Below are 16,739 nucleotides of genomic sequence, written 5' to 3' on the forward strand. Positions count from 1 at the left end.
AAAGAAGCGACAGGTATGCTCATAGGTCACGATTCTCGGTGCTTTCGAGAATTCCTTAGTGAGCGTGGTGAAAATCTTGTTTGCACCTTGGGCTATGAAGCGTTTCTGCAAATTGGATTCCATTGCAAAAATGAGTACGTTATTTATCGCACCCGCTTCCATGACGAAATCGCTATACGTGGCGGTCTCGTTAGCTTCAGCCGTGAGGCTTGGGTTTGGCGGGATGGGCTCTATCAGATATTTGAGCTTCCCGTCAGCAATGGCAGCATTCCGTAATGCCGCCTCCCAGTCCGCGAAGTTTGTTCCATCATTCTTCAGTCGAGTAGACTGATTCATCTGATTCATGAAGATTCGAAGCCAGGACTCACGGTCCAATGTGGCACTTGGCATTGGGTCGTCCGTACGGCCAACCATTTTGTTATTAGCAGTTTAAATGATCGTGTTCTACACTGAAAAAGAAAGAAAAACAAAACGAAATAAGCAACTCATCGAGGTGATTTAAGTCTATTTAAAATTCATTTTAACGTGTAGACTCATTGCACTTGTATAATCGATCTACCTCAAGAATTATACAAATGATCCCAAGACTCAATTTCCGTAAATTGATAAGCCAACTGTTTGGCTAGTTCTACCGTTAGAACTCTTGGTCGATAGATTTCCGTAAATCCTATCTTTAGTCCACCATAATCACAGGATCGTACGAGTGACCATAGTGTTGAGATAAAATAGGTCAATCAGTTCCAACTTACCCGACGTAGAAGGGGTCATATTATGCCTACCGACGAAGAAGGGATTCATTGGAGTTTGACCTATAAAGACTATTCTCAATTTTTGGTTATACGAGGAAGATCCCATCAACTTAGTTTTAATTCATTTTAAGTGAACGAAAATCTAGCATTACGTGAATGAATTAACTTAGGTGATGGCTTATTAAGACCGTGTGACATCTGTATGTTATATAAAACTAACGCGTAACCTCTATATGAGTCAGTTTTCATACAAATATTAGGTGGTTTGGTTTTAGGCGGAATATGATGCAAACTATCGTTACGATGAAAAACATAAAAAAAATGCAATACGTAAATAAAAGTCCTAGTGTGGCCTATCCTAGCAAGATAAATATAATACAACTTTGGAATCCACCGTTGGACCCGAGAAGCTTGTCTTGATGTTCCATCTTGATCCATGCAGTGGGAGTGAGCATCCGATCTCCATCTTTGGTCTTCTCAAAATTACAATTTAAAATTTACAAAATATAAACCTATTTACATTCTAAATTAAAACTGTAATTACAAGGAAAAAACCAAAACGGAGATGCGAGATCTCAAAATACAACCAAGACCGTGTTCCATCATTACGGTAACACGTTCTACTAAGGCCACACTAAGTTACAACTGTTTGTAAAATTAAATACGTAATAAAAACATTCATGACATTCAAAAGTAACGATAAATAAAAATGCATCAACTAAAACAAAATTTATTCGTGACATAATTCCGTAATTATGTTAAATTTATCCAAACCACCTTTTAACGATTAAAATTATGTGACAAAACCGCTTTTATCAACTTAATTTTAAACCATTACAATCCGTTACTTTAAACCGCTTTAAAATAACTAAATGGTACGTGTGTGAACCGTTTCACAATCAAGCGAGTGTACAAAATCCGCATAATGTACATTTTATGGCCAAAATGAAAAATAAAACATGGAAAAATAATTTTTCAGCGCCGCCAAAACACTTTACCTCTCGATCGAAAAATAAAACCCTCGTGAAATCGATTTGACAAAACAAAACCAATTGCAATTTTGACCTAATTCGTATTAAATTAAGTCTACAATTGACAAAACCTTAACATATTGCTATAAAGACCGTTTATAAAACAATATGCAAAAACAAATCGAAAACAAAACCAATCGATCGAGACACTACAGTCCTCGATCGACTGATCAGTTCGGTCGACTTTTTACAAAGAAGATGAGAAGATCGGACCTCGATCGATCGATCGTTCCGCCATTTTGTTTACAACAAAAGACAGAAAATCGGCGTGAACAACATATCACGACTTTCAAGGCAAAATTACCGATTCAAATCGTTTTATGAAAATCACGATGAAAAATTTACGTGGCCTCGCTCTGATACCACTTATAGGGTAATATCCGTATAAAACCCCTTAAAACTAAGGACTATAAAGTAATTTATCATGTGATTAATGGTCATAAACGAAAAACAAGAGAAACGATAAAAGAATAAGAATCAACCTCAGGTCCTGTGTATAATCGGCCTAAGAATAGAAATCAACGCAGATTTCCTCCTAATCGTTGCACCCAAGATCGTCTGAAACTATGCCCCTTGTGCTAGAAATTGCTCTCTGATTGCCTTGCAATATTGAGAGAGCTTTTGTGAGTTTTCTGATGTGAGATCTAGAATTTAAGAGAAAAAGGCTCCAAAACCCTAATTTTTCTTCAAATGAGAAGGATTAGGTCAAAAGGAGAGAAGGACTCTCCTTTTGTTCTATTCGGTCGACCGAATGCAAAGGGAGGGAGTGGGCTTTCCACTTTCTCCTTATTTAACTCGTGGTCCGACTCGTTTTGCTAAATGTATATGACGGGTTCTTATTATAAATCGTCATCCGTTATCGGATATTTAAAATGTCGACTAGTAACATGAACCAGTCGACATATTAATACTTGTCCGACAATGACAATATTGTATAATTAATTAATTCAATATACATTAATTAAATATAACCGTTTATATTCAATTTCCGAATTAACCGCTTAATTCACCTAGCCAGTATTATTTAATCCGTATTAAATAATTATCTCAACATCGCGTTTGACTAATTATTAGTCAATAACTCCGACTAACCGCTTAGTCATATTAGGCATCAACATGACTGTATTTTCATACCGTCACATCTCTCAAACGTATCCTATAGGTGTGACTTTTAGGGACCAGTTGATCACCGCCATCTGTATGACAATATCGTCAAACTTATCTAGCAAGCCAACCGTTATTGATAAACGTGGACCAACTGATAATATTACAAAAGTATACCCTTTGATCCTTTTAGAGATTTATATGTCATTGCACTAACTGTGGAGGACACCAGCCCCAACAGATTGACCAAGAAATTTCATTTTTTTTATGGCATAAGAGTCTTAGCCATGTTTCTAATGAGTATATTAATGGACTTGTCAAATGTGAAATTTTTGTGGGCATAATTTTGGGGATTTTGATATCACTTGTGTTGATTGTATTCGGAAAAAAAAAAAAGAAAAAAAAAACTAAATCACACTGGCATTGTGAACACTATTCTCTATTATTTTTGGAAAGACGTCGTCTATCATATTCATTGATAGTTAATATAGATGTAATTATGTTTACCTTATAAGTAATAAGCGTAAGGCTCTTGTTAAGTTCAAAGTAATTATCGTCAAGGTTTAGAACTTGGTAAATATTGATCATTAATAATGCGAGATGAGATCGAGATAGTGAGTTTTTATGATAAACATGGTGGTTCGGGATTGTATATGAGTTTTTTTTTGTTGAATACATATTGTTAGACTGTATGATATGTGAAGTCTTATTCAACAAATTGAAGTAAGAAAAATACGCGATGAGTTTGATATCGAGATACAAATTAACAGATTTTATCTGAGGTAAAGCTTTTAAAGGTGTCTTATATATCTTGGATCTAGTACCCGACAACTTAGTTTCTAAAACTCCATTTGAATTGTGGATAAGAAGAAAACCAAGTTTAATCCAATTGAGTTTTGGCGTTGTCTGTTGAGGTAATACTTTATAACCATTCGGAAAAGAAGTTTAATCCCAAAACCACTCCTACACTGTTTATTAGATTTCCTGCAACTTTTAAATTTTATAGATTATGTTATCCTTTAAATAGTATATGAATTATGGAGTTTATGAGGGTTGATTTTCTAGAGAATGACTAAGGGACCTGTTAATGTAACAGAAGGTTTGTTTCCCTCATCATGAGTTTGTTAGTCTTCTAATTATGCATTAGAAAAATATTTCTTCTTCTTTTTCTAAGGGGGGAAGTATGATGACCGATAATACTATTTCACAATCCTTTAATAATTTGTCACATGTTGTTGCATCTCTAAGCTGCTTTTAAAGAGAAATCATGCATTTACGTATGGTGATTTTGGTGTCTATATCGGGGAAGTTGATTATGACTGAGTGAAATAGTTAAGGTTATAACCTATAAACAAGGTATTTATTTTGTAAAAGCTGATAAATCATAAGGAGGTTATATATGTGATGAGATGCAATCGATAAGATACATAATAAAGTCTAGGAGTTATTTGTTACTCCAGTGATTTTTTGATCCAGTCGGGTGTAAAGTGAATCTTTAAAATAAAGATGGATTATAAAGGTTATTAAGAAACCTAAGGATATATTTGTGACAAAGGGTTATACTAAAATAGAAGATGTGAATTTCAATAAAATAGTTTCACCTATTATTTCAAAGGATTCTTAGGTCTTTAACTGTTCATGATTTAAAGTTATACCAAAATGGATATTCGCATTGTTTTTTGAATGATGGTTTTGTAGAGAAAGGTAAAGAATATATGGTATGTAAATTAAGGAAATCAATTTATATATGCATTGAAACAAGTTTCTAGTCAATGCTATATGAAGATTCATAAGTTTGTGGAGTCTAATGAACTTGTTGAAAATGTTAATGATATTTGCATATATTACAAGATCAGTGAGAGGATATTGAATTGATATTTCTTATCCTTTATGTTGATGATCCTTTACTTGGTAGTAATGATCTTGGTTTGTTGCATGACACAAAAGTAAATCTTTTCATTGTCTTCGACATGAACGACTTGGGGAAATGATATTTTGTGCTTGGTATTAAGATTGTGTGTGACATGTCTAACAGAATGTTAGGATTATCTCAAGTAAGAATGAATGTCGTCCTTAAAATAGATTTGATGAGAACACTATGTAGGATATTTCTTATGATAGTGTTGTTGGTAATTTGATGTATGCTGAAGGTTATGTTTGATGATATGAAATCCGGTACAGGATTTGTTTTTATGTTAGTTGTTGGTGTTATATCTTGAAAAAGTGTCAAACATAATGTACTGTCTAATTGTCCATCTATATTACGGAGGCAAAGATTATAGCTTATTATATATACAACTCCTCATCATGCTAAAGGAATGAGATATTGTAAAATGTGTCAAATCTAAGTTTTTTTTATTTGAAAATTCATAAAGTTAAAGAATGGGTTGAACTTGGAAATATCGAGTTTGTGTATCTTTTAAACTAAGGAGTTGATTGCGAACTCATTGACTAAAGCACTCATGGTTATTGAGTTTTGAAAAGTATGTTAAAGATATGAGTTATATGATGCATTGAATTAGTGGGAGTTGTAATTGAGATTTTTGGTACTTAAGGTACTATATGCTTTCAGTGATAAGGTTGATGTTTTAATTCTCACTAAGTGTATGCATGTTAAATATAAGCTTAATGCATGTATGAGTGTGTCTCGTTAAGAGATGTTCTGCATTGAAGCTTTTGCCTTTTAGTGGGTGGATTATGTCTTGTAATGGATGTTGGTGGATGTTGGCTTTTGAGCTATTGTCATTTGTGGTGTATTTGCCCTTTTGTGGTGGAATTATCCTTTAATGGATGTTGGCTGTTTAGCCATTGCCTGTTTTGGTGTATTTACCCTTTATTGGGTGGTTTAATGTCTAATGATTATAAATATACCTTAAGTGGTATTTACCCTTTTAAGGTAAAAATTAAGGGGAATACTTCTTCAGAAGTGGGTCTTGATTGAGACTGTGACCGAATGTGGTTAAGCTTGCTCATCTTAAAGTTTGGATCTATTATGCTAAAACCACACTACACTTTGTCACACTTGAGACTCATGTCGGTAAGCTTTTGGTGTTGTGATCATGGAAGGTCTTGTATGACTTAATTGTACTATGTCCGATATGGTTCACATTAAATTGCTTATTGGACCGAGTTCTGTAGACTGAGATGTTTTTTATGGCCATGTTGTTCAACCCGAGAGTCATTTTACAAAATAAAGGTTTTCGAAATATTTTCATAAAATAAAACTTCTTTTAATAAAACCAACAAATGTCGCCCAAGTGGGAGAATGCTTGATTTGGACTTTCATTAGTCGGTTTTCTTATTTATGAAAACGGGTTGAATGTGACCGGTAAAGCCCACTATAGTTATATGATCCATTGGGCCTAGGTCTGTCTCAGTTAGTACGGTTAAGTACATAGTGTGATGGTACTGATAAGTGTTGGGCCGGTTTATTATACAGTAGGCAGCATGATGGGGGGGCCCAAATACAGTTCTATTATGGCTAGGTCTCTCTTCCTGTCTAGAATACCTTTAACCTATATAAATAGGTTATTGGGTTGACATGCCCCATTGATTGTCATCGTAAGGAAACCTAGAAGAGGGAGGAGAAGATCCTAGTATACTAATCTATCACTATTATTATTATTATTGTGCACTCCAGACGATCCGACTGCTGCTTCCGCTAAAGGTATGTACCCTATACAATGATCCTTAATAATTTATCTTACATATAACCATAAAAGTTCAATGAGGGAACAACGCCATATTTGTAGCAATATTGAAACTGTTCATCATAGCAAAGAAGACCTAGCAAAGAAGACCATCTGATCTTTCCATGTGAACCATGAACATGATCAAGTTTATAGATGCGCACAAATGACTACATACTCGTATAAAGAGACTTAAATTCATTAGAGGTTGTGGCTGTGTGGGTAAGCTGTCAAGTATGTCGACAATTGATCTGACACGATCGACTTTTTTCAGGTCATATTAAATTTTTTTCGCTTTTGTTGGCTTGCAGATGAAAAATTCAGTAGATGAAAATCGAGGTTAATGAATAACATATTAAATTGTTTTGGTGTAAAATATTATTTAGAAAAATGATTTAGTTAAAGAGTTTGATTTTAATTGAATAGATATAAATTACATTACTATCCTTAAACATTTGGCGCAAAAACGAAAATTGATATTCTATTTTTTTTTTATAAGTTATGGTGGCGCCGAGATTCAGCGCCATCCGGTGGCGCCCTATCACCATCCTTCTAACTTTTGTAGGCCTTTTTTGTAGGCATCTCTATCGGTTTGTTTTCTGTCTTCGTGCTAATTACCTTCGTAGTTCCTCATGTCATGACGGCTTTTATAAGAAAACAAAAAATAGAAGAGGAATTTGACTTCCTTATGAGTTGGATACATGTTATGTGGTTGGACTCTTATTTTTATTATTTTGTGTTTTATCTGTTTTATTTCTTTTAACACAAAAACTCCAGAGAGACGGTCTCTCAATAGCATTATTGAGAGACCTCTCATATGAGGGGATAAGGGACCCACTGAATTTCTTTTTTCCCTATTATGTCTCCCACTAAATTAGTGGGAGACGGTCTCTCATGAGACCTACTGTTCTTTTAATTAGATATTTAATCTTTTTATAATTTTTTTATCGATTTAAGTAGATAATTTTTCAATAGTTGACAATTATAACACTAATATATTTATCTTATTTCAGTTTTTTATAACTTAAATAATTCACAAAACTTGAACCAATGAAATCGCTTCAAAAGTTCCTCTTTAAGTGTGTATATATATATATATATAGAAATGAGATCTAATGAGTCCACCAAAATTCATTGAGTCCATAAGTCCTCTTTAGGGCCATTGAAAAGATGAGATGAAGGTTTGAGATTGAAGACAAAAAGTAAGGGATTAGTGCAAAAAGTAGGGGATAAATGCTAATTAAACTCTTTCTCTCACTACCTTCACTAATCAACCACTAATTTAACTATATATAATTTATTTTCCACTCACTTCTCTCTCATCTCACACAATTATCATTCCTCTCATCTCTCTAAAAACCAAAAAAATCAGAAAAACTAAAAAAATCCCTCATTTCTTCCTCACTCACCCACCAACCACCACCAACTACCTTACACCCATCACCAAAAACCTACTACCACGCACCACCACAACCCGACACCAACACCAAGGATCACCACGCACATACCTGCCGACCACCACGCCGCCCCGCCCGACCCGCCAGCTCCCACACCGCTGTCTCCACCAAACCACGCACCACAACAACCACTATCTCCTCCAACCAGCCCTCCTCAAATCATGCACCACCACCGCCACTACCCTACTTCCTCTTTCTCCGACCAGATCTGCCACTCCCCTCCCACCACCATTGTCCCTCTCGGATCTCTCCACCGCCACGACGATCCACAAATTCCCACCACCGCCACGACCCACAAACCACCCGCCATGACCCACAAATCACCCGACAACCACTCGACACAATCCGCACCACCATTCTCACAACCCGACCACAACAACACCACCGCAGCACTCCACCATGTCACCACCACAACACACATGAAAAACGACGGCCACCACCGCGCAACACCAGCAACACCACCCTTCTCTCTCCCTTGTTTCAGATCTGAGTTTTAATTGTTTTTTTTTCTGTTTTCGATCACCATCCACCATGTTTTTCGTGTTTCTGATTTAGTTTCTGTTTTTTAAATGTTTTCCCCCTTTTTTTTAATTGCGAGTTGCATACAGGTATATGGCCATCAACGTGTACAATAGATCGTATTTTTTTTTAAGTTTGGACTTGTTTTTCTCTCGCTCGTTTTAGATCTAGGGATTTCATTTTTGCGGTGGTTGTTTTCAGATTTAGTTTTAGTTTAAAAATTTTTCTTTTAGTTTTTTTTGTAGATCTATATTATACACTCGTATTTCCTGTGTTTTTATTTTTTTAGTTCTTTTATAAAATAATTTTTTGGTTTTTTAGTTTTTTTTTCGAGATCTAATAAATATATTTATTATACTCATATTTTTTTACATTTACAATCGTATTTCTTTACATTTACACTCATATTTCTTTACATTTACACGCATTTTTTAGATTTACGCTCATATTTGTTTACATTTACACTTATATTTCTTTACATTTACACTCATCATTCTTTAAATTTACACTTGTATTTCCTCACATTTACACTCGTAATTCTTTAAATTTACACTTATATTTCCTCACATTTACACTCGTTTTTATTTAAATTTACACTTGTATATCCTCACATTTACACTCATATTTTTTTAAAATTTACACTTGTATTTTCTCACATTTACACTCATATTTCTTTACATTTACACGCATTTTTCAGATTTACACTCATAATTTTTACATTTACACTCGTATATCTGTACATTTACACTCGTTAAATTTATATATATTTGCATTCATATAATTTTTGTGGATATGAGTTGGTGGTGGAGGACGGCGTTGGTGGTGTTTGTTGGTAGTCGGACTAAAGTTTTACTCGTAAAGGACCAAAGTTACACTTATAAAGGACCAAAGTCACACTCAAAGGACCAAATTTACACTCTAAAACTTTCAAATTTACACTTAAAATACTACATTTACACTCGTAAAACATCACATTTACACTCGTAAAATGTTAAAATTATATAAATTCAAAATTTTCGTCACAAAAAATCAAATTTACACTCTTAAACTATTACATTTACACTCGTAAAACATCAAATCTACACTTGTAAAATGTTAAAATTATATAAATTCAAAATTTCCGTCACAAAAAATCAAATATACAATCTTAAAATGTTACATTTACACTCGTAAAACATCAAATTTACACTTGTAAAATGCTAAAATTATAAAAATTCAAAATTTTCGTCACAAAAAATCAAATTTACACTCTTAAAATGTTACATTTACACTCGTAAAACATCAAATTTACACTTGTAGTATGTTAAAATTATATAAATTCAAAATTTCCGTCACAAAAAATCAAATTTACACTCTTAAAATGTTACATTTACACTCGTAAAACATCAAATTTACACTTGTAAAATGTTAAAATTATATAAATTCAAAATTTCCGTTACAAAAAAACAAATTTACACTCTTAAAATGTTACATTTACACTCGTAAAACATCAAATTTACACTTGTAAAATGTTAAAATTATATAAATTCAAAATTTCCGTCACAAAAAAACAAATTTACACTCATAAAATGTTACATTTACACTCGTAAAACATCACATTTACACTTGTAAAATGTTAAAATTATATAAATTCAAAATTTTCGTCACAAAAAATCAAATTTACACTCTTAAAATGTTACATTTACACTCGTAAAACATCACATTTACACTTGTAAAACTCATACAACATTACATTTACACTTCAAATCAAACTCAAAAGCGATTAATTAGGGGCTAGAGAGAGAAAGAAAAATTAATTAGTGTATAGAAATTTGATTAGTGGTAATTTTTTTTGGTAATTTTCAATCTCAACCACCCATCTCAATCCAACCATCCACATTTTTTACCTTTTCTTTTTAATAGCTCTTAATCAAATTCATCTCAACCATCCATTGAGTCCATCCAATGGCCCTTCGAGGGACTTATAGACTCAATGACACATGTTGGACTCATTAGAACTCCTATATATATATATATATATATATATATATATATATATATTGATTGTTTGATGGATGAAAACTATTCATTGAGAAATGTTCACAGGGGAAATACTACATTTAAGATATACTCCTAGTATTTAAGAGCAAGTGCAATGGAATAAAAGTTCTTCTTTTGTCATGTCATATTTTGACAATCTCAATAATCTCAAATTTTTTGTCACAATGAAAAAAAAAATCTTTAAATAAATTTTTTCTTTAATCCATAACTAATTGGGTAATGTAATTATTGGTTAATTTTTCATTACAACAACAACAACAACATCAGAGCCTTAATCCCAAAATGATTTGGGGTCGGCTGACATGAATCATCTTTTCGAACCGTCCATGGGTGCACGCACGCCTCAAAATGCGAATAAAAAAGGGAAGATGAAAAACAAAAAGGAAGAACGAAAATGTAATTGAAAGTCAAGGTGAACTTAGGGGTTTTAAAATCGAATTCCGTCTTTCTTTTATAAAAACTTAAAATTTAAATCGAGAGAAAGGATTAAAACGATTTTTAAAAACCGAAATAGAGTGAAGGATCCGGAATGAACCAGATGAAATCTATAAGGAAGTGGTTGGTGAAAAAGTGTAATAAAGGAGAGAAAAATAAATAAATTAATTTCTTTAAATTAAATAAAAAAACACTAAATATGTCAAAAAACATCAAATACTAAAAATCCACATGTATCCTTTCCCTCCATTTTGCCCTCTCCGTCACCATACTCTCCTCAAGCTCCAGAACTCTCATATCGTGCTCTATCACTCTCAACCATGTCTGTCTCGGTCTTCCTCTACCTCTAGGGACCTTTTCTGTTCTCCAAGTCTCCAGCCTCCTAACTGGTGCGTCCATAGGTCTCCTTCTCACGTGGCCAAACCATCTTAGTCGGTTTTCCATCATCTTGTCCTCTATTGGCGCCACTTTTACCTTTTCCCTAATCACCTCATTCCTTAACCGATCTTTCCTTGTATGTCCGCACATCGGTTTTTGTTGTTTTTCATTAGGACTCCCAAATTTTTCATTAGGACTCCCAAATTTTTCTTGTTTTTTTTTTAAAGAACTCGGTTTTTGTTTTCAAACCAAGTTTGTTAATTTAAGAACAAACTTTATTTTAGAGGTTTGTTTTGACAACCCCAATAAAAAAACGGAATTACTTTTTTCACATACGGACTTTACTCTTTCACATACACTTTTTCATAAAATTTCTATCTCCTACCCTTTTTCCTAAACAATAATCAAAATAACTCTTATATGTACATCTTTAGAATAAATAAAAAAATAAATTATTTTAGTTAATTGATAAAAAATCAAATTAAATTACTATAATGAATAAGAACAAACTAAAATAGAAAAAACTATCATTATTATTGAGAAAAGAACAAATTAATTAATATTATTAAAAAAAAAACAAGAATACGACACATCTCCCTTCCTCACAACCACTAGACTACCACCAGACCAACCACCCCAGCCTCCGACCGTTTGCACCACCCTATTCCACCCGTACCCAAGCCGACGACCGAGAACCCATCATCGTCCATTTCCAAGCAGTGGTGTATTAGTTGGCAGATCTGGGGAAGGGAGTGCGGGTATGGATCGGCGGTAGCCGGTAGCCCGTGTAGATACCTCATTTCTACACCTCCCGCCAACCACCCACTGATGATTGGGCCGCATGTTTGATACGCGAAACGATTTATGGCAGTCCGTAAGTTCATCGATAAGTGCTAGCTCAAACACCAGAGTAACCCCTAGGTCGTCATCTACGCACCGATACGGTCGTTTTGACAGAGTTCATTTGGAGTCCTGGTAAAAAACCGCTTCATTTTCTAAAAACAGTTTAAATACCGAGTCGGAATATTCCGGAATGTTCTAGAATTCTCTGGATATTTATTCCTAATTAAAATTAATATTTTAAGCAAATATCTACCGTATATTGTGTTTTATGGAATAAGGAAGTGTATATCAACCGAAATTCCATAATAAATGCGGAAATCTTTCTTGCTGAGGAGGAAACCTCTGGGGAAATGACGCAGCAGGTGTTGCGCCTCTTCGAAGGGTCGCAGTAGCTGTTGCGCTTCTTCTCCAGCCCTCTTTTCGCACTTTTCAGAATATTTCCGTGATTTGTTTCCAAATCCGTGATTTGTTTCAGAATATTTGGCACGCGAATGTTCCGCCTCTTCTCTTCTCTCTTTGAATTCTAGACTACGCTATTGCCTTTCGACGCCTACGTACTTGATCAATCGACCACGTAATCTCAGATCATTCCGAGTCCCAGTCACGTTACATAGACCGACCAATTTGACCAACTCCATCTTTAATCAACCTAATCAATTTACTAAATCTTCTAACGAGGGCACTTTTTACGCATATTCGAGTCGAGCAATCACTAAAACGTAAGATGGTAAAAAAAAAACTCAAAAGGCGGGATGAGAGAGAAATTAGAGAGAGAAAATCCTCTCTAATCTTCTAACCGTTTTAGCTTGTTCTTGAAGCAACCATGGCTCGGAATAAGAAAAACAACAAAAATCCCTCAAATTCATCGCAATCTTCACCAAAAAATCAAAAAAATAGTGTTGAAATTCGTTTTAATAAAGGGAAAACCCCAAGACATCTTCGTTTTTCTTCAGATGATTTTAATTCTGACCTGCAATCGATTATAGAGGATGAGGAGCTTGAAGTAGTTGAAGAAGTGGCACCACAACAGGACGTGGAGAAGACGCCGCCGGCTAAACCTGTACTCCGATTAACGTCTGAGGATGTTGCTGGTGAGCTGAAATTCTGGTCTACCTCTGTTGTGTGTTACATATTAGGTGCAAACCCACCCAGCTCTGTACTCAATGGTTATGTTAAGCGGGTTTGGCAGGGGTTTGGTGTGGATAAAATAGCTTTTATGCCTAATGGATTGTTTTTGGTACGCTTTAAAACTAAGGAAAAGCAACAACTTGTGTTAAATAATGGTCATCTCATCTTTGACAACAAGCCGGTAATTGTGAAAGCTTGGGAACCTGATATGGAACTCGTAAAACATGATGTTAAGCGTGTTCCTATTTGGATTAAATTGTATGGCTTGGATGTTAAGTTTTGGGGGACTGATTGTCTCAGGAAAATCAGTGGAATTGTGGGGGCTTACATTGAAAGTGATGAAGCCACACAGAATAGGGATTTTCTGGGATATGCTAGAATAATGGTTGAAGTAAATGTTGATCAGGAATTTCCCACTGAAATTGGTTTTTTTGATGAGAATGGCAAACAACATTATCTTAGAGTTATGTATGATTGGCTTCCTATTACATGTGGCAAATGTAAGGGGATGGGTCATGAGACTGCTAAGTGTCGAAGAGGAGAAGGGAAACCTGCAACAAAGGTGTGGAAACCCAAACCAGGGAATGCTGCTACTGTTGCAGGTCCTGGGAAGAAGAATGTTAAGAAAGGTCCTGTGCAGCAGGTGAATGTTCCAGTGCAGAAGGTGACAGCTGATGCGTGTCTTTTATATAAGGTTTTTACCTCATTTTTACACGCATTTCTGTACTTTTTATGTAGCACCTGGCTACAAATACCCCCGAATGTTCTACTTTGGTTCGTTTTATGTAATTTGCAGGAATTAACCGAAGAGGAGCTAAATCGAGCCTTAATTGTCCCAATTGTATGCATTCATGGAAAATAAGGAGCCGGAGCTTGGAAATCTAACACTTGGAAGACGCGTGAGCTGGATTCGGGAAGCATTTCAAGTTTTAACGTGCTTAGACCATTCGATCGAGTGATTAATTACTCAATCGAATGCTTTATTTGCTCAAGATTGGTCGATCGAGCTATTTAAGGAGTCAATCGAGGAGTTTTTGCACGAGGTGCTCGATCGAGTGGTTTGTTTCCACTCGATCGAGTGGTTGGGTGATGAAGTGCTCGATCGAGTAGATTATTTCTACTCGATCGAGTGGTTTCTTGCGCTTTAGTTAATTTCCGCCTAATTATTTCATGGGCTTTTGTAATTAGTCCATAGATTAGGTTTTAGGATGGATTTTTAGTATAAGACTGAGAGAGTAACTACGTTACTCCTCTCTTCACTTCGTTCGTTCGTTTCCCCATTATACTTTGTCACTGTTCTTTGGATTTTATTCCTCCTCTATACTTTGCTACTCGGATTTGGATTTTGCGATTGGTATTATCATTCTAGTTTTATTCTTAATCTTATTTATTGCTTTAATTCTTCTTCTCTTTATTATCATAATTGCTTAATTGAATCCTTATTAGTTTCATCATCATGTCTAGTTTTAATTATCTGTTTGTTGTTATTGATAATTCAATGATTATGAGTAGCTAATTTTCTTATGCTGAGACTATAGGGGATCCATAATATGAAGGGAGAGTAATCGATTTACTAGGTTAATGCTGGTACTGTCTTTGTTGGTTAAATGCTACAATTAATTGTATCCGTCTAATTGAGTCGACGCAATTAGACATTTAATTCTTAGTGATCCTTGACCTGGACCGAAAGGTTGGAAAAGGCGAGACTAGTAGCGAACAATAGGGTATTGCAGTGAGGGCGAAAGTTAAGTTGTTTACGCTTTAGGGTGAATTAAGGACCGAAAGGTGACGTTCGCTACCCCTTAGACTGTATTAACATTGACCTGAGACCTAGATTACTTGACCGGATGATTATGGTGAACCGTTTGTCTTATTTCTCTCTATCTGTTTATTTCCTCCCTTTTATTCTCTTCTCCTTATTCTCTTTAGTTTAGAAAATCACATTTATAAACCCCCAATTTGGTTACCTTGACGAACTTAGATTTAGCCGACAAATTCCTACCTCTCTGTGGATTCGACCCGACTTCCCTAGCTATATTAGTTAGAGCCAGTTGGTTATTTTTGACAGGTACGCGACAAACGTGTCAACAGCTCCAACTCAGCAGAGAGCTGCTACTGTTGAGAGGGGCATTGTTACTCCTGTGATTGTGTCTAAACCAGTGGTTGAGCAGTCCATGCCTAGAAGACTCCTTACAAGGATGATGAGACAGGAGTCTGGGGAGAAAAGAGTTTTTATACCGGGAGGCTTGAGCTTCATGGAAGCCTTGAGTCACTCTATTCAGAAGACAAGAGATAGGATTGTTGAAAAGGGTGAAAGAAGTAGGGTCCTTGTTGACAATGGGTAGTTGTGGTTTTTGGAATGTGCGAGGCCTGAATAGTATTAACAAACAGCTTGAAATAAAGCATTTTCTTAATATGAATAATGTAGGTTTGTTTGGTTTAGTTGAAACTAAAATAAAAAGCCATAGTTGGAATAAAGTAAGGAATACTTTGTGTTAGACTTGGTCCATATGTACTAATTCTAGCCTACACAGTGGGGGTAGAGTATGGTTATTATGGGACCCTTCTATGTTTGATGTTAATGTGAAGGATGTGACTGCCCAGGCCATACATTCTGAGGTGCGTGTATGATAAATTCAGGAGGAAAACTTTCTGGTATACTTTGGTGTATGGTTTCAATAAAGGTTTGTAGAGAGGAGAGTCTTTGGAATAGCATTAGAGATTACCACAGGGGCATCAATGGTCCTTGGGTGGTTTGTGGGGACTTCAATGCTATTTTGGACTTTAACGAAAGGATTGGTGGGGCACCTGTTTCTTATGCCGATGTTCTTCCTTTGGCCCAGGTTACTCAGGATTGCAATTTGGCTGATCTGAAAGCGACTGGTGCTTTTTTTACGTGGAATAATAAGCATGAAACTGGTGATAAAGTGTATAGTAGAATTGACAGGGTAATGATAAATGATGATTGGATCACTACCTTCCCTGACAGTGTGGCAAATTTCCTCCCTGAGGGGTTATTTGATCATTGCCCCTGTCTCATTTCCTTGGAATGTTCACATCAGCAACGTACTAAGTCTTTTAAGTACTTTAATATGTGGGCATTTTCTAAGGAGTTTGATTCTACTGTCAGGAATTGTTGGAGTACAGTAGTTCAGGGGACACCAATGTTTAGAGTGGTTCAGAAATTGAAGTTATTGAAAAAAGCTTTCAGGAACCTGAATAGGGAGAAATTCAGTGATATTGAGAACTTAACTAATGTCGCTGAGTTAGCACTTAAAGATATTCAGGTGAATCTGGTTCAGGATCCTTTGAATTCTGAACTCTGTCATACTGAGAAAATGTGTGCTGCAGTATTGGGAGAACTAA

General features: G+C 35.3%; 1 protein-coding gene across 1 annotated transcript in view; it reads left to right on the plus strand.

Annotated features, from left to right (window-relative positions):
- The window catches only part of LOC141641582 (uncharacterized), a 33,302-nt gene extending 16,563 nt beyond the window's left edge, over positions 1-16,739 (plus strand). The window contains exons 2-6 of the mRNA XM_074450239.1: positions 13,232-14,051; positions 15,442-15,714; positions 15,899-15,992; positions 16,058-16,660; positions 16,725-16,739. Of these exons, the coding sequence (XP_074306340.1) occupies positions 13,232-14,051; positions 15,442-15,714; positions 15,899-15,992; positions 16,058-16,660; positions 16,725-16,739 (1,805 nt within the window). The remainder of the gene's footprint in view (positions 1-13,231; positions 14,052-15,441; positions 15,715-15,898; positions 15,993-16,057; positions 16,661-16,724) is intronic.

The sequence above is a fragment of the Silene latifolia genome, chromosome 2, assembly GCF_048544455.1.
Source record: "Silene latifolia isolate original U9 population chromosome 2, ASM4854445v1, whole genome shotgun sequence".
NCBI classification, from domain to species: Eukaryota; Viridiplantae; Streptophyta; class Magnoliopsida; order Caryophyllales; family Caryophyllaceae; genus Silene; species Silene latifolia.